Source organism: Phalangium opilio, unplaced genomic scaffold (assembly GCF_054372755.1).
Source record: "Phalangium opilio isolate 3A_F unplaced genomic scaffold, DU_Popi_V2 ptg000032l_1, whole genome shotgun sequence".
Lineage (NCBI taxonomy): Eukaryota > Metazoa > Arthropoda > Arachnida > Opiliones > Phalangiidae > Phalangium > Phalangium opilio.
Window position 1 is genome coordinate 11,177,765 of NW_028324159.1, and position 26,260 is coordinate 11,204,024.

General features: G+C 36.8%; 3 protein-coding genes across 3 annotated transcripts; 1 reads left to right on the forward strand and 2 right to left on the reverse strand.

Annotated features, from left to right (window-relative positions):
- Positions 1–284: 284 nt before the first annotated feature.
- On the forward strand, positions 285–2,553 carry LOC149686165 (uncharacterized). The gene is made up of 2 exons (XM_089871095.1): positions 285–2,171; positions 2,278–2,553. The coding sequence occupies exons 1-2, from the start codon at positions 285–287 to the stop codon at positions 2,551–2,553; spliced, it is 2,163 nt and encodes a 720-aa protein (XP_089727221.1).
- A 5,563-nt stretch (positions 2,554–8,116) lies between these two features.
- On the reverse strand, positions 8,117–9,658 carry LOC149686166 (uncharacterized protein F54H12.2-like). Its single transcript, XM_089871096.1, has 2 exons — positions 9,460–9,658; positions 8,117–9,312 (listed from the first exon to the last, which is right to left on the reverse strand). Exons 1-2 carry the CDS (start codon positions 9,656–9,658, stop codon positions 8,117–8,119), a joined length of 1,395 nt encoding a protein of 464 aa, XP_089727222.1.
- A 746-nt stretch (positions 9,659–10,404) lies between these two features.
- LOC149686167 (uncharacterized) lies at positions 10,405–11,434 on the reverse strand. Its single transcript, XM_089871154.1, has 2 exons — positions 10,535–11,434; positions 10,405–10,472 (listed from the first exon to the last, which is right to left on the reverse strand). Exons 1-2 carry the CDS (start codon positions 11,319–11,321, stop codon positions 10,468–10,470), a joined length of 792 nt encoding a protein of 263 aa, XP_089727280.1. The 5' UTR covers positions 11,322–11,434; the 3' UTR covers positions 10,405–10,467.
- Between the last annotated feature and the right edge of the window lie 14,826 nt (positions 11,435–26,260).

Genomic DNA, 26,260 nt, shown 5'->3' on the forward strand with positions numbered 1-26,260 from the left:
CCGTTTCGACTCGTATTGGATTTTAAACACTTTAGTTAATCACTACTTTATTAAACCTCAAGTAATTTTCAACGGCAGCCGCGCTTTAGCTGTTTTTATCAAAAACCAAAATATCAAGTTTTTGGACTCGATGAATTTCGTCGCCGGCTCTCTTAGATCTTTGAATAAAACCTTTGAACTGGGGGAATGTAAGAAACAGTTTTTTCCCGTATATTTTCTTGACTCACGACACGATGAATTATAAGGGAAAATTGCCTGGCAAATCTTATTTTCAACCTGAAAAAATGAAGACTAAGGATTACAAAGAATTCGAAATTTGGTACGAAGAAAAGCGTAAGACCGAGTACGATATGAACAAGGAGCTGGAGGAATACTGTCAAATGGATGTTTCCGTTTTAAAGGAAGCGATGGTTAAATTTAAAAATCTTTTTCTAAAAGCTACCAATTTCGACCCTTTCAATATGAACGCTATATCAATTTCGGGTGCTTGTCTACGTTTTTTCCTTCACACATACTTGAAAGAATACGCTTTAGCTATCGTGCCGCAAAATGGGTACCTATACCAACATCAAAATCAAAGTCGTGAAGCTATGAAATGGATCTCCCTCGAGGCTAAAAAAAGGAATGTAAATTTCCAAACTACTTTTTCTATCCAGGGTGAAAAATACTTTGGAAAGTTCCCAGTCGATGCTTATTGTCCCGATCCTGAAATTATTCTCCAATATCATAATGATTTTTTTCACGGATGCCTTAGACATACCAAGCAGTCTAGCTTCAATTCATTTCTTGGAAAAACCAACAAAGCGTTATACGAAAGAACTCTAGACATTGAAGAATACATCAAAAACACCGCTCCGAATGCTGAATTTAAAACCATGTGGAGTTGCGATTTTGAAGAATATCTTCGAAACCATCAGGAAGATAAATCTTATTGCGATACCCTATCATTTCCTTCTTCTATAGGATCGAGAGAAATGATTGTCGGGGGTAGGGTAGAAAACTTCAAATTGTTGCATATCTGTCAACCGGGTGAAAAGATACTGTATCGAGACGTCTGCAGTCTTTATAGTTTCGTCATGAAATTTAAAGACTTCCCAAAAGGGCACCCTACTATATTTACGCGAAATTGTAGTTTAGAAAAAGATAAATATTTTGGCGTGTTAAAATGCAAGGTTTTAGCCCCCAAAAAACTATACATTCCGATTCTTGCATTTAAATCTAATTCAAAATTATTGTTTAGTCTATGTCGCACCTGCGCGGAAAAAAGCTTATCAAGCCCTTGTCAGCATTCGAGAGAGCAGCGTATATTCGAAGGTGTGTTCAATACTCCCGAAATTTATTTGGCAATGGAATTCGGTTACGAGCTGATTTCTATATCCGAAGTTTGGCATTACCCTGAGCGATTCAGATACGTGAAAAACCAAAGTTCTGGATTGTTTGGGGATTACATTGACAAGTTTTTGAAATTGAAAATTTGTAATAGCGGTTGGCCTGACAATGTAGAGACTGAAAGTCAGAAAAAGGATTATTTACAATCCATTTACGAAAAAGAAGGCATCTCGATATCAATCGAAGAAGTGACTAACAATCCAGCTTTAAGGAATATTTGCAAGCTAACGTTAAACTCGCTTTTCGGTAAAATGTGTCAAAATCTGGACAGAGGAAAGACTGTTATTATAGATAAATACGAAGAACTAGTGGCTATATTAACCGATGAGACTAAAGATCTGGAAGATATTCGACCTCTGAACGATTCATTGGCTTTGCTAACTTACAAAAATAAGAAACCTTTCGTTCCTTCTTTACGAAGTGGCAGTCCTGTTATTGGAGGTTTTATCACAACTTACGCCCGAATAGAGCTATTTAACGTTATACACAAGCTTGGGAAACGTTTGCTTTATATCGATACTGATGGTGCCATATTTTTAGAAGGAGGGAAAGATGATTGGATCCCTCCCGAAGGAAGTAGTTTGGGAGAGTGGAAATCAGAAATAGGCGCTTCGCATATAACAGAATTTGTTAGTACAGGACCAAAATCGTACGCTTATAAAACATCAGACAATCAATGCGTGGTGAAGTCGAAAGGTATCACGCTTTCTCGCGAAAATGAAAAAATTATAAATTTTGAATCTATGGTAGACTCCTTACAAAATCCAGAAAAACGGTATACGGTAGATATCCCGTTTAACGTTGTTCGACGCAAGCGGGACTTAACTTTACTCTTAGGAAACTTAAAAAAACAATTTGGAGTCACCTTCTCTAAAAGGATTCTTCTAGATGACTTTACTACATTACCCTTTGGGTATTGCCGAGAAGAAGAAGCAAGTTATTGCCAAGAAGAAGAAGCAAGTTATTGCCAAGAAGAAGAAGCAAGTTATTGCCAAGAAGAAGAAGCGAGTTACCTTTCATCACATTGTTAAAGTTCATTGGCTACCCGATAGCGAAGATCGAAGGAACGAGTGGCTGTACACCGCCGCGCGATTTAAAGATAGAGTATTTCTTTTGAACACCCTTTTGAAACCAATTTTTGAACGAAAATTAAAAGAATCATAGTCGACAATGTCCTGTCGGTTGAAATTCGTAGCACCCTTTCAAATGATTGTTTCAGGCGCATCTATGAGCGGAAAGACGAATTTTGTTTTGAAGTTATTGTAAAATCGTCAAAAAATGATAGACCCACCCCCTCACAGGATCGTATATTGCTACTCTCTATTTCAAGAAAAGTTTCACGAAATACGCAAAGAAATACCAGAAATTGAATTCCTGGAAGGATTGCCGCCTGATGATACGGATTTCTTTAACCCCAAAGTTAATAACCTGCTAGTGTTGGACGATTTAGCCCCTGTTGCTAATGCTAGTTCGTTCATTTCTTACCTTTTTACGGTTGGCTGTCATCATTTAAATTTAAGTTTAATTTTAATTACTCATAATCTATTCTCGATGGGGAAGGAATCTAGAGTTATAAGTTTGAATACTTCTTATTTTGTAATATTTAAAAATTTAAGGTCTCGGAGTCAGATTTCCCACTTGGAAAGACAGATATTTCCGGGTAAAAAAATAATGTCAAAAGCGTATGAAATGGCTACATCTGACAAACCGTATAGTTACATAATTTGCGATTTGCGCCAAACTTGCGACGACTCTTTGAGATTAAGAACAAATGCACTTCCCAATGAAGGAAGCATGATATTTTTTGTGGAATAATAAATAGTTTTTTAAAACAAAGTCCCTGGTGGAGATTCAATTCTTTGTAGTGAAAGATGCCATCCAAGTCATTTCGGAAACATTATCCTTACCTTAAACTACTGAGAGATATTAATCCTCAACAAAGGAAAACTTTAATATCGTTATCTAGCAAAGATCAGTTAAAATCTATTTGCACTATATGTTACAACTTAAAAAGAAACGCCATCGCTCTTCCGCAAAGCAAGAAAAGAAATTTGAGGCGGTACGAAAAAATTATAAAATCGCTATCTAATAAACGCCGTAGCCCCAAATCAGGTTCGACAGTTGTTGTACAAGCAGACTGGAGGATTTTTTCTACCTAGCCAGATTGGTGCTATAATTCCAACTCTTTTGTCAGCTATAACCGGTGGAGAATGAAGAAAATGATTCTAGTTCCGGCGTCCTCGATTATGACCGATGTTGAAAACCAGGTTTCTTCGTTGGATAATGAAATTACCACCATTCTCAACCAACCTGGGAATCCTGATGATAAAGCCAGACAATATCTAAAATCTCTTCAACAATACCTTACAATGAAAAACTTGGTTGAACCTCCCGAAGTTAGAATAGCTCCTCAGCCAACGCCTGTATCGTCAACACCCATGCCTTCATCAAGCTATCTAAAATCTCACCAATATACCGGACAATCGTACGAACCACCGGTTCCAGTAATTGTCAAAACGAAACCTCGAAAAAAAATTGTGTTAGTTAAAAAGACCATTGGAAGTAATTATCAAGTTCGACGTTCTCAAAAGATGAAGAAAAAGAAAATTAAGCTTTCAAATCCATCTCTAGAAGCAGCAAAATCGTCTCCTGTTCTGAAAGAGATAAAAACACCAAGGACTGTCAAGAGATCCCCGTATGAATTAAGGCGAGAGAAAGGAAAAAAACCCAACAAATGGCTAGAATTTTGATTTTATTCATTACAATATCGAAACTCGTGATTTAACAAATGTGTACACAAATTTAACAATGATATGCTATCGTTATAATAAAGGTTTTTCTTATAAAGTAATTGGATTATTTCTTTCATACTGTAACCCTCGCATTTGGCGAAACAGTACATTAAAGTATGCAAACCGCAAAAATCGCTATCGATAGGCTGAATTACACAATCGTTGTAGATCCATTCTGAAGCGTAGGGGGTCAAATCAAATCCGTAATGGGTAGGATTCCTTCCAAAGGAGCAAAAGAATTCCGCTCTTTCTCGGTTGACGAAGAAAGCAACCCGGTGTCCATCGGCGATATAAGAAGGTGAAGTATTAACGACGAAAAGATAAACATTTTTCTCTAGAGGGGGTGGTGGTAGCTTGTCCGAAGGAAAAACACCGATAAAAAATGGTGAAGTTCGAGGATCGCAGTGCAAGACTTCGGAGAGTTGTTGCGTATTCATGGCCTCACTTGTAATAATTGCGGTTCGTAAAAAGCGCCTCTGATTGATACACCTTGACCATCTTTAACGTTGTAGGCTGGAGGACTCCGATGCAGGACTTTATCTATGATGAAATTCTCTTTGGTCCAGTTGGCAGTTCCTCCCTTTTCGAATCTAGTTTTCGAAGTTGCTAATTTAACTATCATGCCTGGTTTGAGAGCGGGTTTCTTTCCCTTCTTCTTATCTCCGTATAATCTAAACCAAACTAAATGCTCGTTATTGATATTAACATCTTTTGGTTTAAAACCAGTTGTCGAATGGACGCTCGAATTGTAACTTTTAACCAAGTTTGGCAAAACTTTAACGTAATCATACTTCCCGCTTCTGGTAAAGTATTTGTATATCTTTGACGACAGTGTAGCATTGAATCTCTCTACTAAGGACGCTTTTGTATCATTTACTAAAGCGAATGAACTGACGTTGTGTTTCTTTAAAAAATTGTCAAACCTTTTATTAACAAATTCTCCGCCTTGATCGAAAGTGAGTTTGGAAGGTTTGCGAGATTTAAAAATACTAGAGAAAGCTTTAACAATACTTTCCGGTTTTTTATCTCGAAGAGGGATAGCCCAAGCGAAGCGCGATAACACGTCGATGATAGTTAATACGTAGCGTTTTTTATTATTATACCGCTTAAACCGGTTGAAATCCATAAGATCGCACATCCATTGTTCATCTTTAGAAGTTACATAGACTTGATTTCTGGGGAATTTGAGTTTTCTAGGTCGGTGAGTTATGTAGGTATCCTGAGCTAACAACCAATTTCTAGTCTCCTTTTTCGAAATTCCTTTAACACTATTTTGTAATTTCTTTATACTTCCTAACCCAGCCGGGTGAGAGAGATTGTAATAAACTTTCGCCAACTCATCGAGTCTCGACATTGGTGTGGAAAATGAGTAAATAACTTTCAATCAGGTCAAATTTATATTTCTTTATTCAGAACATTTATCCGTAAACAATCATATTTTTCAAATTGGTTAAATTATTAATAATATCGCTATAAAGGATGTACACGTCTTCTAATTTCGTTCCATCCATTTCTTCGTAAAATTCAACCAAAACCTCGTCGTAATTCATCCGCGGAAGCGCTTGTTCGATATTCTGTTCCACCGCTTGACACCAGTTGATATTATCGGCTCCGCAGGAAATATCGTGAGCTAACTTGTGATGACAACAACTGTTTTCGCATTTGATGGTAATTGAATAAAGTATATTCCAGGGTTGGCAAGTTTTAAACAAATTGTTTTAAACTTTGGTTGAAAACTTGTTTTAAACAGCCATGAAAAAAAACTTTAATTTGTTTAAAACGTTTTAAACAAAAAGTTTAAAACATGTTTTTTTACGGAGAAAAATTTCGAATATTATTAACTCTTTTTTTATTTGAAAATGAGCGAAAAGATTAAATTATAGAAATAATAGGCTCCAGTCAAAACCTTCCAATTATTCGACTGTTTCAAATGTGTGTTTAATTGTTTGGAGACCCTTCCAGTTGTTTTATCCATTACCAATCTGTATTGAAGACTGATATTCAAAAATATGATTAAGGATAACTTATTTTGTCATCTACTTAAAGCAAAGCAATAACATTTTTCCTATGTGGTTTCTCTACACTGTTGGTACATTTTACTGTTCTGAAAAGATTACGCGTAATCTATAAAGCCAGGCCTTTGACAGTGCTAAAATTAATACGCCTAATCCGATAACGGAAAACATGAGCTCCTACAAATAAGTAAGGGGTGGTGAAGTTTCAAATGTATGATGAGTTCTGACCAAGAAACTCGGAAGTACGGAAGCGGAAATAACTGAATAGTGGCCACAAAAGAAATCAGGCATTTAGACATTAGGGGTTAAATGTACAAATTTACGCATCACACTCATTTTGTATCCGCTATTAAAAAAAATATATTTTCCTTTTGAAAAGATCGTTTTTTCTTTTTTAAACAGTCAGTAGAATTTTTCAAATATTAAATATTGTATCGTCAACACGTACTCCCTTTTAAATAATTAATTTCATGATAAAATGTTTTCCGAAAATCTAACTTTAAATCGTGTTATAAACAATAAAAACACAAAATTTTTTAACTAAGTTTTTGCCAACCCTGACAAGGACCCCTTCAAATTCTAAATTTTAGGAGCTTTTGATTTTCCTGTTTGACTTTGCAGTACATGTTCGTTGTACGTTGGTCTAGGGGTATGATACTCGCGCTGGTTGCGAGTGGTACCAGGTTAAATCCCGGAAGGTCGCGTCTTAGAGCTTCATATTATAAATTTAGGAGTATTTTTATTTTCGTGTTTTACTTCTCTATACGTTTCGTGGTTCGTTGGTCTAGGTGTATAATACTTGCTTTGGGTTCAAGAGGTCCCTGGTTCTATTTCCACACGGACAATTTCTTACACCTTGAAATTCTAAATTTATTCAATATTGAACGCTCAAAATAATTAATATCATAAAATAATTTCGGAAAATCTAATTTGTTCTTGAAAATGGGTAAGTTTGTAGTTTTTTCAATCAATTTGGAGGGAATAAATCGACTAACTGTTAAATCAGTTGATTGAATTAAATATTGATTAAGGATTAAATTAATATAAATAAAGAAAAATTGCAATATCGGGACTTCAGTCAATTGATAAACGTCACTCTTATCGTTTGTTTTTTCTGTCTTGGTCCAAACCAAGACCCTTTTTAATCAAGTAGGTTGTGAAAATAAGCGCCTTGCGCTAGCGGGAGTAGTGGCTTAAATGGAGAACCGCGAGATAGACTATTAGATCTGGAAGAGTGATTTAAACATGTTTAAAACTAGTTTTTTTTGTGTTTTTTTACTGTTTCTTTCTACTTGTTTAAAAAACAGTTTAAAACAAAAAATCGTGTTTTAAACAATAAAAAACACAACTTTTGTTTTTTTTAAAAAAAACTTAATTTTTGCCAACCCTGGTATATTCGTCCATTTTTCCAAAACGATCCTTTTCATAACATCCTTAGCGTCGAGTAAAACTTTGACTTCGCGATCGATGGTACTTTTCAAAGACTTTAAACTTTTCCACGATTCTTGATTCAGGGAGAATCCGCGAGCGGAAGAGTACATAATGTGATAGTTATGATTCGCGCCGCGAACGTATTGTCTAAGGTCCAACTGCTTTTCCTTTCCAACGGTGAGACACTCTAGCAGAATATTATCTTTACTCATCCAAGTGTGAAACCTTTCAGATTCCCCATCGAAGTTAGAATCAATTTCGGGTTGCACCTTTCAAAGATCGTTCCAAATAGAATGATGAAACGAAACTTCCGAGTCGTTGTCTCGTCTTCGAATGGTAACGTAAGGATCGACGATATTTCTTACAACGATCTGCAGATCGCTGGAAAGATTGTGACTGACGAACATCTTGAAGATTAATGAAGAGTTGGTCGAGATATTTTTCCATTTATAGGCGCTATTTTCTTAATTAGATGCTGACATCTGTGTTTTAATCAAGTGGATAAATAACGCTTCTGTCTCTGGTCACGTAGAGCTCTTTGTTAAATACAGCATAAATTACGCAAGTGGTGTTGGTGTTGAGTGGTTTAGCAAACTTCATACTAAGACGAAGATTTCCCTGCTTAGGAGGGTTGATAAAATCACCTTGACAATCGCCGGCAGCTGTTAAATCGTACGCGAATATGGTATAACCGTTACCATAGTCTTCGTAAGAAATATAATTGCCTTTGTTTTTACCTAGTATATCTAACACGTCGAACAGTGAGGCATATTCTCTGGTATATTGTCTTTTGTCAAAGTTGGGTTCGAAAGGAATGTCTGTAAAATTTGTCGAGCCAATAGCGACCGACATATGTCTCAAATCATTATGAGTGAGATGGTAAGGATTGGTATCTAACGTACCGTTGAAAGCGTTCGTGGGTACGAAGAAAACTATCATAAGATCGGGCATTCTCCCAATGAAAACATTTTCCCTAGTGCAATCGACTTCGCCTTTAGATATTGGGAAATGTTTAATAACAGTTTGCTTAATCGGATATCGAGCTGGGTATTGCTCTAAAACTTTAGCGTGAGCCAAAAGAATTTCAGGGCGTACCTTAACCAATTTAGCTATGAGAACAGCTTCATCAATAACAACATGGTACGTCTTATTGGGTACTTTGGAAATAATAGGGAAATGTTTAGGAGATCGGAAAAGTCGAATCATAAGGTCAACTCCAGGAAGCATGTACTTATTCGTACGAAATAAATCTGCCGGTAAATGCCCAATCATTTCAATTTGATTTGATAATTTTGTTCTAGCGGCTCTTTTCAACATTCCGTTTTCATTTGTTTTGTTTTGTTGAGTAAACATTTCGTCCGGGGAAGTTGGCGAGTCTTTGTAATAACATTGTAAACCGAGTTGAGATTTTTTAGCATCTTCGGAACAGCTTAAAACTGTTTCAATAAGCGGTCCGTATTGAGCGCAGTTGCTCGATGCTTGAGTCGGTGTATTTTGAGCCAAAACATCGATTTGACTGAATAGGGAGAATAAAAACAGATTGACTTGGCCAACGTTAACCTCGTTAGGTTCGAGTACCGTTCCGTCTTCGTGAAGAATTCTAGCTTTGACTTTAAGCTTTGTCTCGGCAAGATCCATATACTCTTCTTCGTTCGATTTAACGTAAAAGGTTATCGGTCCAGAGTCTGTAATCGCGCTAATCGGTTGATAGGTTACTTCGGTAGACGATATGACATTGCTGTTTTCCGTTGGAATTTCAAAAATGTCTAGCTCGTTACGCATCCCCTCTCTCACCTCCATGGTTTTTGATTATGGTAGAAAATCTCTCTTACTGCGATTCTTCTTAACGCGTTTACTTTTCTTTTTAGCTCCGCCTTGTGAATTTCTTTTCCTTTTTCGACGAGCACCCGAACCGAACTGCGAACTAGCTACGTGATCACCAGCTTTATGTAAAAGATTACCTTCAGCTAGTTTTAGATTCTTTTTAAAAGCCTTTTTCGGGTCTTCTCCAGACTGGATATCGGTATACATTCTGGTACCAATACCTAAAGCCTCGCGTCCGACGGCCTTAGCCACGGGTTTTACAATTGGTGTAATGAATTTAATTAGCTTGCGAAATAAATTTCCAAGACCCCTCCCGCGTTGGAAAACAGGTCCAGAAAATACTGGAAAGCTGCCACAACCTGATTGCTGCAGGTAATACTGTAGATAACTATCCCTTTGAACCATCTTTTACGAAATGTAGCTTGAGGATAGTCTTACCTAGTTTAAATGGTACGTGTAAATTTGCGTCGGTTTTTATTTCTACCTCGATAATTTCTAGTTCGTTAAGTCTTAGCGGATAGTAATCAATATTAGTAAACGTTTGAATGAACGTTTTCTTGTCAGCGTTATCCGGTCTAGCAACGATTCGTAAAAGAGGAGCAGCGACGTCACCCACAAATTGGTATTGAATAATATTCGTATACACGAACAGGGCTTCGATACCTCTGTTTAAATCCGCAATGTATTCTCCGGTAGTATGATCTTTCAGCTGAACCCCGAGTTGACTCTTCGCGAAGCCTAACATTAAACCAAGACCCGGAAAACCAGTGGGAAAAGCCAGGCTATACCCTTTGTCGCACCAAATAGTAACGGTTTGGTCTTCATTAACGAAAAATCTAAATTTTTCTCTATAAGCATCGGGAATTGTTTTTTTCATAGCTCTTAAAATATCTTCAATATCATGATAAACACCCGCGGGTATGATATGCGTCAATTGATTAATCTTTGGCTTGATGGCTTGATCATTTGGCAAATCGTCGTCGCTGGAATCCATCATAGGCTGATCGTCAAGTAATTCATCCTTAAACGTATCACCCTCTTTAGCTGGTTGATCATTAGAGGGATGATCATCAGGTAGATCACCTTTTGCATCGTTAAGAGCTACATCTTTTTCTCTAAGACCTCTATTTCTAATTGGTATTACGTTAATATCAATCGCTTTGAGCTCGTCATCGACAGTTTTGGGTGCATTAATCGGATTGTCATCTTCATCGTCTACGCTTCCCGTTCTTTGTAGATTTACGGCTTTGAAATCCTTTTTTCTGGACCTTATTTCGATATAATTATCCTTGTAAGAAATGGATAAAGTTTTGGCGTGACGCGATAAGGGGAACCGAGAAACGTACCGACCCGAGACGAAATTTTTCTCTCGAAACTCTAGCACGAGAGAGAGAGGTCCTTCCGGGATTCTTACTTGCACATCCGGGTGTATATTCATCAAAAGAAACCTTTCTTCCGATTTTCGACCAACGACATTCGGATGGCGATCCACCTTCATTTGCAATAAATCTCTATATTTGGGTTTTATTTGATCGCGCAGGATATCAATTAAAGTTTTATGTAAAGAATATTTAACCGTATGACCTTTTTTCGTTCTTTTGCACTCATAATCACCTGGTGGTATTTCTAACTTGTAAGTAAACCAATTAGCATCATCGTCGATAGAGGGTGCCATGGTTAAAAATCTATCATAACCCTGAGTAACATTATCCCAAACTGGTGGTAAAACCACTTCAGCCAAACCAACCTTCCAGTTTGATAAGAGTTTAATAGGTTGCGGTAACTTCACCTTAAAAGATGATTGGTTGTTCTCGGGGAAATCGTCCATAGACGCATTACTGGGCAAAGTGACGTAAAACGAGTCTTCCATAATTAAGAGATTTGAAGAATACTGAGTCAGAATGGTGAAAGAGTGAAGGTTTTATAGTCGGGGTAGTAGTATTTAACCATTTCACCCCCAGCGGCGCGCTGCGGCGCGGTTTCTCCCCCATGTTGAATAATGCTAACAGTAAATTTGAACTTATATGCGTATTTTTCTTAAATGAATCTAAAATATTACATTTGTGTATTATTTATCACATAGTTAAGAAGAAGAAATTGAAGTAATTATATTTAGACGTAAAGATATTGTGGTACAAATACCTACGACATTTTTTGATCACTGATTGGCTAATAAAATTAACTCGACTCGTATCTTACAAGCTACATAATTCAGGAAGTAAATATATCTCGAACGTCGCTTAAATAAACATGAAGGAGCAAAGGTTATTATAGATAGTCGACTAAGATCCTCTCGGTGTTGTTGTTTTACATATAAAGTGCATACTTTATAGTCGGGAAAAATATCTACCCCGGGGAGGTGGGCTCGCTAACACGACACTTGTTTATTTTGGGGGCGTGGTTGTTTACTTTTCTCTTAAAGTACAGGGTTTAACTACTGGCGCTGTCGGTTAGCTGTGGCATAGGGGCTAGCCACCACCCCTCTATGCATTGTAAAGGCGTTAGATAAGTGGCAATAAGTCGCAAGATGACTTGGTCCAATAAGCTAGCTAGCTTTAAAAAAAAAGTTTAAACGCACTAACAAAGTAAAAACTTTAGCTTCTATGATGAATGGAGTTTAAATAAGGGACGAGATTGTGGATGTAAATTCTCAACTGCTTTTTAATAGAATTACGTGTGTGATTGACTCAAGTGATAAAATCAAAGATTATTTGACTTATGAGCTCGCTCCTCGAGCACCGTCTCTGTTTGACGATGTTTCTATGAGGAAAGGAAACAAGGCTTCTCTGGAAAAGCTTTTGTTGGATGTTGCGAATAAAGATTCTCCTGCAAGAAATGAAGGGACTCTTTACAAAGTTGCATAAGGTGGTTTAGCCAAAGCCAGCCACATACAAGGATGTCCTTGACATATACAAATCTTACTTGCTTTCTCACTACCGCTCCCAAGTTGTAGTAGTATTTGATGGTTATAGTAGCAGTAATTCTACCAAAGAAGTAGAACAGATGAGAAGAACTTCCAAAAACATTTCAGCAAACTTAGAAGTAAAAGAAACAACTTTTGTATCCACTACGCAAGCCGCTTTTTTAAGCAATTCGCACAATAAAGGTCAATTAATTGCATGTTGCGTGGAAAACTATCTAAATCAGGAATTAAAAGCTATCAAGCAGAAGCGGACGCTGATAGACTAATTGTCACAACTGCAATTACAGAAGCACAAACACTTAGTATTCCAATCACCGTTGCTGCAGAAGATACTGATGTGCTTGTACTTCTAATATCACTCGCTAGTACAGATTTGAATATGTTTTTCTTGAAGTCAGGATCTAAAAACACTTCCTACTACATTGGTTAAACTGTCTTGCCTTCAGAACCGATTGGGAGAACTTAAAGATCATATTCTTTTTGCTCACGCCGTAACTGGTTGTGATACCACATCAGCACTTTATGGAAAGGGCAAGAAAGCTGCGATGAAACTTCTGGAAGTAAATGCAGAATTAAGAAATCTTATGTCTCTATTTAATCATGCTAGTCAGTCACACGAAGAAGTAGCAAAAGCCGGAGAAAGATTTTTGGTTACATTTTACGGCGGTAAAAGTCAGACACGCTCGACCAGTGCCGATATTACATGTATAATCGGTTTGTGGCACGTGTATCAGTCAAATCAGCGTTCGAGTTTGCAAAATTACCCCCAACATGTGCGGCAGCAAGACAGCATTCCTACAGGGTGTACTTACAAGTACAGCAATGGTTAGGAATTGATTTGAATCCCGAAGAATGGGGGTGGCAACGAAACTCAAGTGGTGGTTTAAGACCAATTGTATCAACACTTCCACCAGCTCCAGATAATCTCTTAAAATTGATAACATGTGCGTGTAAAGTATCTTGCAAAAGGAAATGCGAATACAAAAAGGCGGGAATTGTGTGCTCAGCCATGTGCGCAACCTGTCGGGGAAACAGTTGTGATAACGGTGATTCAATCACTTTAAGTGAAGAGGATGAAGAGATGGTTTAAAAGTTTTTAGGAGGAATTGTTTCATTTTATATACTGTATATGGAAGCAAATTTTTAGTACTTAAAATTTTCTGTAAATCATTTTCACAAAATTTTTCTTAAATGTCCATTAAACCTTATTTTGATGTGCTTTATATAGCTGTAATGTATTTTAAAATCTAAACCGATGATAAGATTAGTTGTAAGACTTTTGTGAATTGCCAGCCATATTTCAAGATGGTGTCCTATATTTGTTTTTCGTTCATAATATTTTAGACGTCGAAATCATTAATAAATTTGCCTCTGGAAATTTATTTTCAGGAACTTTCGTTTTAAAAATAATATTTTTTTAATTTTTGGATTTTTGTCCATTTTGGCGGCCATTTTAGAAAATGGCGACGACGCAAGCATCCTAGAGCTGGGGACTTTTAATATATTTTTTGTTACGTCAAATACTACTTGTGTGCCAAATTTCAGCTTGTACCTAAAATTGTTGGGATTAAACTCTAAAGTGCCTGTACTATTTTGGAAAACAAATTTCTCTGAGATTTCCAGGCTTTTCCCCGTATACTACCCTGAGTTTTTCAGGTTTTTCCCGTATATGGAGTATCCTATGGAGCAAATGTTAACGAAGGAGGGAAGGGGCAAATAGGACTATTACATAATCAAAGGATATCCCCGTATCTCTAATATAATTATAGTTACGAGCTGCCCTGATTCTGTTGCTAGGTTCACGTGCTACCCACGTAAATTGCACGTTACGAACATTTAATTACTTTACATTATTTTCACGTTAACTTTAGTGCAAATATTGTTTACATATTTAATAAAAACAACGTGATCTTCACTATTTATGAACGTGAATAAGACGGTGTTTAGAGGTGACATGGTATGGGTTTTTTGCACGTTAATAATTAGGTTTACCGTACACCGCTTTTAGACGTGTAAACCACGGGTTTTTGCTACCTGGGTTGATTACGTTAATATCAAGGAATAAAAGAAAAAGTATTTAATTTTAATATGGAATTTGAATTTAAATGTATCCCAGTTTCTTAAATACCGATTGAGAGTCTGTCAATCAACGTGGCCACCTCCAATCTCTACCAAGTGATTTAAATTTCAGACCTTCTCTAATGAGGAACTCAATTAACGAGATTTACAAACTGACATCATCCTTAAATTAAGTTATCATTTAAAAAACTATGCTACTCAACTATAACTGAAAAGGTATTGAAGGTTAAAATAACGTTACGTTAACGAAGATTATGAGAAGTTGATAAAATCAGGCGCCAATGACGATGATGAATCTGCTAAAAGTAGAAATAACGTTTTTCCTTCCGATCAAGATTTGCCCGAACGAAAACGAAAAACGTTTCCTTCCGATGAAGATTTTCCCGAACGAAAACGAAAAAAATTTACTTCCGATTCAGAGTAAGCAAAATCATAGTAAAGCTTAATTGGCGTTCCGCCTCAATTTAGAGTTAAAAACCGTACTTTTTGTAGCATTTCTTGCTTTAGCGACGACGACGTCAAAAAACAGTCATCCAAAATGAACGAAGCACAGGAGAATCTAAAAGGAAAAATGGAAACTCTTTTTGTTAAAAATTTTTTAGATTAACCTTTCCTACTTTCTAGACAAGTTAAAAGAGACAAATACTCTAAAGACGAAGATGATCTATTAATAAAATTGCTTGTTGAAAAATACCAGGAAGGTAATGAGTACGTTTTTGGTAAGTGTATTGAAAAAGTTCTAAAGAATGTAATAGTTTTAAACATTTGTGGATTTTAATTTTTTTTATTAGGTCAAACTGTATACGACAGTATTAAGAAGTATTTCCGTAATAGGACGACATTATCCCTTTGGACGAGGGGAACTTAATAGTTTAAACCAAAAATTTTGGCAGCAATAGAAAAATTGGAAAAACAAATCCCCGCAGGTATGTCTCTTTATCTTATGATTTTTATGAATTAGAATTTACCTTTGATTTTTTTTCGGTTGAGACCAGTGAAAGACCCCCAACTGTATTAACGCGTTTTACGTTAGCGCCAGTTACGGTTTATTTATATTGCTTTTCTTTAGTTGTTGTTTTTGGTATCGTTACGTTAAGTTTGATTTAGCAGTTTCTTATCAGAAAGTTAAGGGTGTGTCTTTAAATTACCATAATTTAAGAAATTTCTTTTTTATCTTTACAAGAAGCGGAAGGCGCACCAAAAGACGAAAAAGAAGGAACATCCACGAAAGGAATGCCCTATTCTATGTGTTAATATTATTTTCACGTTTCAAAAGAAAGCTTCTTTTGCGCACATTAATTTCAATTTTTAAGTTGCAGAAAGCGCTGCAATACCCGAAGGGAAAATGAGCCAAGAAGAAAAGGGACTAGCGGGTCTTAAAGAAAAATCCAGGAAAGAAATGTACTCTAGTATTTGTTAATTATTATATTTAACTATGATAAATTTAGACGGTTGTTAATACTTGGAATTATGTTTCTTTGGACAATTAGTGATTTCAATTAAATTTAATTTTCAGAAAGTGAGGCTCCAACTTCTAAACACACCAACATTGAAGATTACGTCTCTGAACCATCTACTTCAAAGGGCACGTCGAGACAGATACGAACCCAAAACTAATGTAAATACTACTATTCATTTATTTGCTTCGCGTCCAAGTGGAAACCCTTAATTTATCGTACTTTTATTACTTTTTAATCATTAACACCAATCAGACAACATGAGGTTAAACGTTTACTTATATATACCGGAACCGAAGATCCACACCTTACTTTGAACATGCCGCCTTATTCAAATTTACGCGAAATGCGTCAAAAATGCTCAGATTTCATAAAATCCATTCATACAGACAAGACTTTGGAAAAACCTAGCTACGACACATCCCAAATATATTCTTTATCCAAAGCCATGAAAAGTGGGTCTCAATTGTTTAGTACTTAACTCCCAAATAATTTAAGCTAACTATTTTTAAATGTCCATTTTAGTCTTCACTGAAACGAGGTGCTTGATAAAAGAAAAAGAAGTATCCGAGGTTGAGATACCGCCTATTAATTGTGTCGATTCCATGACGGTAAGAATGGACAAACATATTCAACCATTCGTCGAAAGAGAAGTTCAAGAGAAAGGCATCTTCTCGGTCTGTATCTTGGGGTTACGTTAATGATTCCAATGTAGTCGTTATTACCAGTCCCATTAATCGCATTTTTGGGACGAGAAATCGAATTAGTCATTGTGAAACGAAACTGGCCGTGGGAAAATTATTTTTCCCCGTCACGTATTGCCTAGAATTTCATTATTATTTCACTATTTCGATTAATCTTTCCAGGATGGTAATCTTGCTAAACGTTCATTTCCGCTAAACGAAAAATCATTTAAGATATTGACTAAAAAATCTACATTAGACCTTGTTTTGGCGATGTGGAAAAAGTATGGCGTTTACGTCAAAATTGACGAATCAATGTTGATAAATACGCAGCTTTTTGCTTCAAAGTACAACCAGTTCCAATCAATTACTAAGGCACTTTCAACTTTGGTAAACTGGCTTATTATTTAACTTTTCCAGATTGTAATTTACTCATTCTCAATTTTGTTTCCTTTATTTTTTTCTCTAATTTAGATTTCAACGTACCAAGAGTCCTTTGTTGAAATCGAAGAATATTTACAAAAATATCTGTGCTTGGATGAATTGAAACTCAAAATGTCAAATATCAAATTTGCAAGTATTACTTCCGGAGTCGTTCTGGAAGGTCCCGCGGAAGAAGTCGACTTCGCGTCCAAGTATATCGAATCTCAAGTTATTATTGTTAAGGATGAACCCCTTAAGTTTGCGGAAAACTTGGATAGATCAAATAAGGGCAAGTATAACTTTTATAGCTCTATGAAATTGTTTATAACTTCGAAACGTTTCCTTTTATTAGAATACAACCTTTTGCTCGAAGAACATAACACTGAACAATACCAAAGTGCGTCCCCTGATAAGTCTTTCGTGGAATCCATTCTTGAAAAGGTAGAATATATTGCGTTTAATTGTTAAAAAAATGAGTGTTAAATTGCGCAAAATTTCATTATGTCAATTTAATTAATATATTAATATACACAAAGGTCGCGGCTGGATCAATTATTTCAGACTATTACACGCGATACACCGTTGTTCCTAAGGAAGAAAGTGATATGGTAACGAAAGGAATCGTAAGTTTGATTTTTTCTTTTTTTTTTCGCAACTTTCTCATAACCTCGAATCATGTTTGGCCATTGAGCGACTATTCCATATTCACTTAGCGAGAAAACCCTTCAAATCATGGCTCCATCCGGAACCCTGAACTTTGTCTTTCAAATTGGAAGAAAAACGGTGTTTATGTTGAGATTGAGAAAAGCAACTGTTCTCTAATACCCTCGTTGCTTTAAAATACAACGCTTAAAATTTAATCACAAAACAGTTCTCCGTCTTGGTATTGAAGCTTTTCCTTAACATTTGTTTATAATTTAACACTTAAATAAACGCTTTATTTTAGGTCTCCACCTTTCAAGAGGCGTTTATCGAAATCGAAGAATCCTTGCAATATTATCTCTCATTAGACGACCTTAATTCCAATGTCGACTATGTAAAATTTATTTTAAAAGAACGGTGTGACGCTAACTGGCGGTGGCGAAGAGTTTGAAGTCGCTAAAACGTTTATCGAGTCCCAACTAAATTTAGTTGTTAAGGCTGAAACCCTTAACTTTTCCAACAGTTTTACCCGATCGAACAAAGGTGAGTGTCTACGTTTTAAAATCGAATTTATTTCCTCAGATCTCAACCTCCACTTCGAGGGAATTAATTCAAATATTTACTTAAGCAGGGTAACCACAATTCCTATATTTTATCATTTTTCCTATTTTTTCGATACCTTCCTATTAGTTCCTATAATTTAGACAATTTTCCTATATTTTTTTCTATTTTTCGAAATTTTTTCACATTTTGCGCGCGCTCACTGTTGTTTTTAGTAGTTGTCACTCAAACATTTGAAGTGTGACAGACATGAATGCAGTTTTACATTTCTGCCACCAAGGATTAATAATGCAAGCTAACGTTTAGCTTGTATTATAAATCCATGCTGCCATCCTGCCACCATGGAGCTATTATTTAGGAAATTTAGCTGCAATGTAGGGCACTTTTAAGGAAACATAATTCTCACTCCGATAATATTACACGGCAAAAATAGAGTTAAAAAAACTTCTTCAGATCGTGTTTTTAGTTTTAGTTTAGTCAGGGCCGGATTAAAGAGGAGGCTGATGGGGCACAAGGCTTGTTGGGGGCGCATTGAGTTCCCCATCCAACCATACTAAAAACTTGGGGATCGAGTAAAATGGAGCCGAGTAATTGAGAAAAATGTTAAAAAACATAGACTCCATAGGAGTAGCATTACACCCAACTTTGGAGGCTCATAACTCTGGCTCTAAGAGAGATACGAGGATGGCCTTTGATTACGATATACCTATATAGCCCCCCCCCCATCCAACCAAACTAAAAACTTGGACATCGAGTAAACAAGGGCAAAGTTTTTAAGGAAAGTGTTCACTAACATACCCCCTCCTTAGAAATAGCATGGTTACACCCAACTTTGGAGGGTCGTAAATCTGGTTGTTCCAGAGATAGGGAGATGCCTCTTTGAGTATGTTATAATCAGGGTCGGAGTAAAAGGGTGGGGGCGAGGGGTGCTGGCCCCCGGGCGCAAGGCTTGTTGGGGGCGCATTGAGTTAAACTATTCCCCTAAGAAACATTTGCTGTTCCTTTTTTTCGACTTAAGGGGGCGCACATTATCCCGGCCCCCGGGTGCAAAATTGCTTAATCGGGCCCTGAGTTTAGTATTCCGTCAGTTTCATGAGGTATCTGGCTAACGAATTTTTTTTAGTCTTTTTAAATTGAATTGTTTAATACTGTTTCAGTATGTGTTGAAAATCATGTCTTATTAATTCCAAATCATTTGAAACCTATTTTTTCAATGGCAAATATCCCATATTTTCATATTTATTCAATGGCAAATATCCTATATTTTCCTATTTTTTTAATGAAACATCTCCTATAATTTCCTATAAATCAATTGTAAATTTCCTATTTTCCTATATTTTTTTCAAGGCTTTGTTGTGGTCACCCTGACTTAAGACAAAATCCGTCGTCTCAAACGTCGTTCGTGGATCACATTATAAATGAAGTACGAATTTTCCTCTAATCATTTGTACAGCAACCTTAGAAAATACTTTATGAATGTTCTCGATTTGTGACTCCCCAAGAAATCGAGCGTTAGGCTTAGCTCTGCATTGTTGATCACCAACAATTAGAGCGTAAGGTATCAATCTTCAACAAATAGAGCGTTAGTCTTAGCTTAGCGTCAATAATCTTCAACAAATAGAGCGTTAGTCTTAGCTCAGCGTAATTAATCTTCAACAAATAGAGCGTTAGGCATAGCTCAGCATCTTGAATCTCCAACAATTAGAGCATTAGACTTAGCTCAGCGTCATTAATCCCCATATAGTGGGAAGGCGTAGCGGCCGGTTGGCGCTTTCGCCTCGCATCAAAAGGGTACCCTGGGTTCGGTCCTGGACAGTGGCAGTGGGTGAAAACACCGGGGGTCAAGCCCTTCTGCGTTGAGTTTGCAAGTTCTCTCCGCACTTATTAAAGTAATTTTCCTCCGCGGCCTAACCCGGTCCATCGAAACTTCTTGAGGTTAACGTTAATAAATAGTGTAGGGCGCTGTCAGTTAGCTGTGGCATAGGGGGTAGCCACCACCCCTCTATACATTTTAAAGGGACCCACCTGTAAATAAGCCTTAGGCTTAGTGTGCACATCCCTTCATAGAAAAAGCTTTAATTATTATTATTAACAATTAGAGCTTTAGTCTTAGCTCCGTGTCTTCAAATCTAATTACTACATTTTTTTAAAAAGGTGGCCGAAGGCGTAAACCTACCAGACAACTAGAGCGATAATCCCCTCTATTGAACCCGAACAAATTATGGAAAAAAACAGTCTCGCGAACAAATCATTTCACTTTGTCTGTGAAAAATATGAGAAAAATTTACACCTTTTGAAAGAAAAGCTTCAAGTTGAAATTCTCGTGGACGAAGTTAATTACGAAATAATAATCTCGGGATTGGTTAAAAATGTTGATGTAGCTATCGAAAGGTTGCGCGATTCCCAATCAAACTTTAGTAAAAACCTACTGGATATGACTTACAACGTAGATCGAAAACTCGATCCCAAAAACGTATTTAAAATTTTGGGGTTTTTTTCTAAATCTGAGAGCGAGGGCTCGCAGATTTTTTATAATATTGAAAGTGATTTATCAAACTTTTTCAAACATCTCAATGAGAATGAGGAAATGAAAGGCAATATTTAAGTATTACGTATTAATTACGGTGATGTAAACGAGGTCTCTAAACCTTGAAGGAGAGAGGAAGGGAGTGGAAACCCCCATACCTATAGCGTTGCCTCTGTAGCCCCACCTACGGCACCGTTGTCTTCCCAGCATCCTCAGCGGTTAGGGTCGTACCGGACGAAAATGTAAAGGACGCTCCCTCTATCTTAAAAACAGAAGCTAGTTCTCGTACATATAAAATGGCGCTACGCGGCAGCACTGGGCAATCGCCTACCGAAGGGTAGGGGCGTGCGCGAGGTACACTGGGAGAGATACGGTGCCTCATGTCGCCCTTCATCATTTCCAATCCATCTCACCTCCCTTATCCCTGTCTAAACACTATTTTTAGGACTTTTTGCATTTCGTAATGAGTAAGACGTGAAATTTAACTCTTTTCATATTTAAAAAAGTTTCATATTCAAAAACATGGTTATATTTAATGAGAAATTAAATTAAAAACCAGTTTCATATTGGAAAAAAAACATATTTAGAAAGACTTTAAATTTATTTTCTTATTAAAATATAAATTTTAATAAGAAAATAAATTTAAAAAGTGCGTCATATTTAGAAAACAAGTTTCTTAAAAAAATGTTTCATATTTCGAAAAAAAAAGGTTTCATATTATGAAAAAAATGTTTCATATTTTGAAAAAAAATTTCATATTTAAAAAAAAGGGTTCCATATTTAAAAAAAAGGGGTTTCATATTTTGAAAAAAAAAGGGTTTCATATTTTGAAAAAAGGGTTTCATATTTTGAAAAAAAGGGTTGCATATTTTGAAAAAAGGTTTCATATTTTGAAAAAAAATTGATATTTTGAAAAAAGGTTTGATAGTTTAAAAAAAATTGATATTTTTAAAAAGAAGGTTGATATTTTGAAAATGTTTGATCTTCTGAAAAAAGTTTGATATTTTGAAAAAAAGCTTGATATTTTGAAAAAAAATTTATATTTTGAAAAAAAATGTTTCATATATAGCGATTTAAAATAAAAGTATTATTAATTTCAATAATGTTAAAGTTATCTCAAAACTATTTTTCACTTTTACTTTTGTAAAAGACAAAGACATCTTGAACATAGTGTTTTTCAACATTACCAATTATATTCAACAACAAAAAAAGTACAAAAATATAGACCAAAAAACGTTACGCGAAGTGCGTTTATTGAAAGTTTCTAAAATTTTCATAAACTTTATTAAAGTTCCTATTTTTATATTGTTTTTCATACAAGCGTAACTTCATAATTCGTAAGATATTGGTATCATTCTCAATATAATTTAAAATAAAATATCTGATATTTTTGTTTGACCTGTTTCTTAATTGCCATTTTTTAACAAAAATTATTATCAAAACGGAAGTTTTATTAAATTGATATTAGCGTATAAATCTCGCATTTAATTTTGGATAGAAACTATTTTAACGGTTAGAAAACGTAAAAAGAAACCCAAGTGTCCCTTGCAAGTTTTTTGTTTTTTCGCGGCTTATATTATATAATAATTTTTAGTTCTGCGGCGACATCTCGAAATAGACTTTTCCCCAGTAGTGACGTCACGCATAGACGGGTTAACTGGAGCGACTCGCGCGACGCGGGAGGGTTTAACTTCCTTATCGACAACCCTAGTTATCGGATTAAGGTATCAATTAATCAGTCGTTCACTTCCGTTGGCCCTATTTTCTTCGTACTTTTTGTCGCATTTAATGTTACGTCTCACTTACTCTATTACAGGTTTGCATGGCTAAATTAAGATAATTAAATTTCAATTTAATTGATATTCAGTGACGTCTGGGAAGATACAAGATAAGAATATAAGTGCTAAATTACTACAATAAAGATTTTGCAGGCGAGTAAACGGACCAAGTCACTGAAAGACCATAGCTATGAATAAATTTATACATATTTAAGAATATAAGACGCCAAGCTTCAAAAATACTACAATAAAAATTCTTTTAGTAAACAGAGTCGACGGCCCAAGCCACTCAAAGCCTATAGAGACTTAATTTTGTGAAAATATAAGAGACATTTAATATCTTTCGGGATACCTAACTTTACCGGTATTAATTCTGAGCCTAATTATTTGCGCTCCAACTAGTGCTTAATTAACATTAATTGAACTCAATTCAAAATCAATTAAAACAAAATTTATTCAGAAAGATCTGTAGCAGATTACCTTTCATACTTACGGATTCTACGATACTTTCTGGTTCACTTTTATAAGTTATTTACTTTTTCCACGGCCTACGCTTGGAGGATGGATACGTTATGTTAAAATCCTAGGACCTAATTTCCAGCGAGGCGAGCAGGGAGAGTAACCAACCACACTTAAAAACTTACGGTTGCAGCGCACACTACATGAATTTGCTTGAAAAAGAAGTAACCCCTAATCAGTATTGTTGAGGTTAACAAATACTACCGAAATCATCACAGACCCAGGGGATGGTTGTTATACAAACAAGGGATGATGCCTCAAATACCCAACGAGCATGCTTAAAGGTATATTCCATAGGGTATATCCCTCATTTATGCCTCATGTTTCTTTTATCACAATATACGTATACCCAACTTTGCCGATCTCTTGTACCCCACCCAGGGCCAGATTAACCACTAGGCAAGTTAGGCAATTGCCTAGGGCCCGGATATCAGAGTTTTCAAAAATTGATAAAATGAAAAACCAAAAATATATTCCCCCTCTCTCTCTCTCTCGAAACATAGCGTCACTGACATCATGGAAAAGCCAGGTGAGATGTAACGGCAGCCTAATGTTGAAAAACCCGTTACCCAGAAACATTATGGCCACTTATAAACATACAAGTGGCAATTTATAAAGGAAGAAAGAAAAAGACGGAAAGAAACTTGAAAATTCAATGAAAATGCATCTTCAGAAGTCGCAGTCCTCGGAGAAAGAAATTTCATTTTGAATTCGTGTTGTTACTGACCGTCACTAAACACTGGGGTTGTATTGTATGATTCATTGATAAGCTTTTATTCAGGGTATTCGAGATAATTTGAAAAATTTTAAATAATGGCTCAGCTCACAAAAGAGATAGTTTACAAAATTAACGAAAGGCAAAAAATACACAAACGGTTCTTTTATGGAGGCGCAGGAAAGAACAAGGCGAAGGGTTGGGATCGTAATAGTAGCCACATCGTACCATACTTGACAGGCGTACAGAAAATTTGGTGCGCTACCTTAACTGTTTTAAAATGATTACTTCAATTTTTTACTTCTGTTATAATTATAATAGTGTGACACAAACACAGGAAAACGTGAGGACTCCCACGATGAGCATCCTTCAACAATGGTCAAACGAAATACCCGTAAATGCACATTAAAAGAAGTACAGAAAATGAGAGTGAATAGCCCCTCGATGCCCTAACAAAAATTATAACCCTGTATCCTTACTTCAATAAATTTACTTACGTTATAATTGTAATATCCGGGGCAACAAGTTAGTACTTTCTTTTAAAATTCTTCTCTATTTGTGGAAAAATACAGGTAACTTCTAATAATAAACATCTCCTTAAGACCATTCTAAATATAACGTCGGAATATACTTTCTTTTGCTTTTTAAATTTCTTTGAATTTCGAAATAGGGGAGCGCTTGTAACCGTAAAATTAAACTGTAGGAAAGGGGGCCTAATTTCACGGCTCACAAAGAAATTAAACTAAAACTATAACTAAGAAGTTCCCTGGCTACTCGTTTAAAGGACTTATTGTCCATGACTAACTTATATTTACCAAATGATCCATTGTGAAGAAAACGCCGTGGTAATTGAAATAGTACTTTTTATTGAACCAAAACAAAAACACGTCTTAACTTGAGCGTGGTTGCTGAGACTGACTGTGACAACTGACTTTTAGAGATTGTAGGAGGGGTTTTTATCCCCGCGAAAAATGTTTTTTAACAAGGTTGACAGCAGTGGCGCTTAGGGCGCCACTTCGGGACAATTTAACATTATACAAAATTAATGTAAAAAATGAAAAATGAACAAAGCAGACGACGCGGTTTTTCCCCGGGAAGGAGAAACTTGGTGTGGACGGTTACATCCTCCCCCCCAAAGAAAAGTCGTCTGCTGCGGCACTCTTGTTCCCAATCCGCTGAGTCTTGGGCAGGCGGCGAGGAGGGCCTCCTGGCCTTGGCAGCAGTCTTCTGTCGCTGCTAAATCTCGCGATGGCGAATTCCATGGGCCGCGTCAAAACGTTATGTTTCGTTCCGAATAGTCTCCCATGGTTCTCGCGAGATTGCTTGACGGGCAAAATTAAAATCACTAGACGTCACATCTGTGATTGAATGCAGGCGTAGATACTGTTCTACGTCTGGGCGAGACCGAAGAGTCTGATGCGGATATGTTGCTGGAGGGTGATAATAAATGTCCAGTTCAGGACCTCCAGGCTTTGGATGCTTCCTCAGCACTATCTCACGTTTCCATCCTTTACGAAAAGGATTGACAAATCTCATAGGATTTATGGGAACAGGGTTGGACAATTCCTTATCGTCTTCCTCAGATTCAGAGGAAGAACTGGAATCGTCAGGGTGAGATAGAGGAGAGGGTAGAGGGAGAGACTTCTCCCTCGAGCTCCTACCAGGAGAGGAAGGAGAAAGGTCTGGCGGTATCCGAATCACTCGGAAAACTGCGTGAGGATCTGAGAGTAAGGCGAATCCGTCTGGTTCAGATTCCGCACGTAGATCTGGTACTTCTTCCGAGGGAACATAAGAGGATCCATCATCATCCTTGGGTGAAGATGAGGTTGTGGAAGAGGTTTCTCCAGACGACTCAGTTTGTGCTTCTTGGTCTCTCAACAGTCGTTTTCTTCTTTGTCGTCGAGTCTCACGACGTTCGTCACCAGTACTGACTCCAGCGTCCTGAAGTACAGGTACGGACCGTGACGAGGTAGAACTTGAAGAGGAACTGCTTGACGTTGAGACGACTGGCTTCCTTCCGGTTGGCAGACATCTTTGTTTGACCAATACAGCTGTAAATGAGCGATATTCTCGATTACTTTCTTTTCTCCGGTTTCTGGGTCTTCTAATTGATATCGCAATCTGTCGATCTTCTTAGCGATTTTGTAGGGACCCTCCCATTTGGGACATAACTTAGCGGCGACATCACGTGCCGCTTGAGACAAGGGATGCGTCGCTTTCCAGACAAGCGCACCAACGGGAAATTCAATTCCTTCCCGCTTTTGATCGTAGTAGCGCTTCTGGTGTGCTTGCGCTTTCTTGGCAAGTTCTTTAGACAAAGCAAGTTGCTTCGCTAAAGCTGAGAGCGATGCGGACCTTTCAACAAAGTCCGCTACTGGCATACCCACGTCCAAGTCCCAGGGAAATCTCGGTTCCCTACCCATGTTCAGGTAGAAAGGAGTTCTTCCTGTCGTGGTTTGTGTAGTCGAGTTGATGGCTAACTGGAGGAATGGCAAGTTCTCG

What these genes read in the sequence shown, in the direction of transcription:
- LOC149686165 (XM_089871095.1), top strand. Translation starts at nt 285, where the DNA reads ATGAAGACTAAGGATTACAAAGAATTCGAAATTTGGTACGAAGAAAAG. An exon ending in ATCCAGAAAAACGGTATACG is followed by an intron (nt 2,172 to 2,277) that starts GTAGATATCCCG and finishes GGATTCTTCTAG; the next exon opens with ATGACTTTACTACATTACCC.
- LOC149686166 (XM_089871096.1), bottom strand. Translation starts at nt 9,658, where the DNA reads ATGTATACCGATATCCAGTCTGGAGAAGACCCGAAAAAGGCTTTTAAA. An exon ending in ACGCGTTAAGAAGAATCGCA is followed by an intron (nt 9,313 to 9,459) that starts GTAAGAGAGATT and finishes GCGCGATTACAG; the next exon opens with ACTCTGGACCGATAACCTTT.
- LOC149686167 (XM_089871154.1), bottom strand. Translation starts at nt 11,321, where the DNA reads ATGGAAGACTCGTTTTACGTCACTTTGCCCAGTAATGCGTCTATGGAC.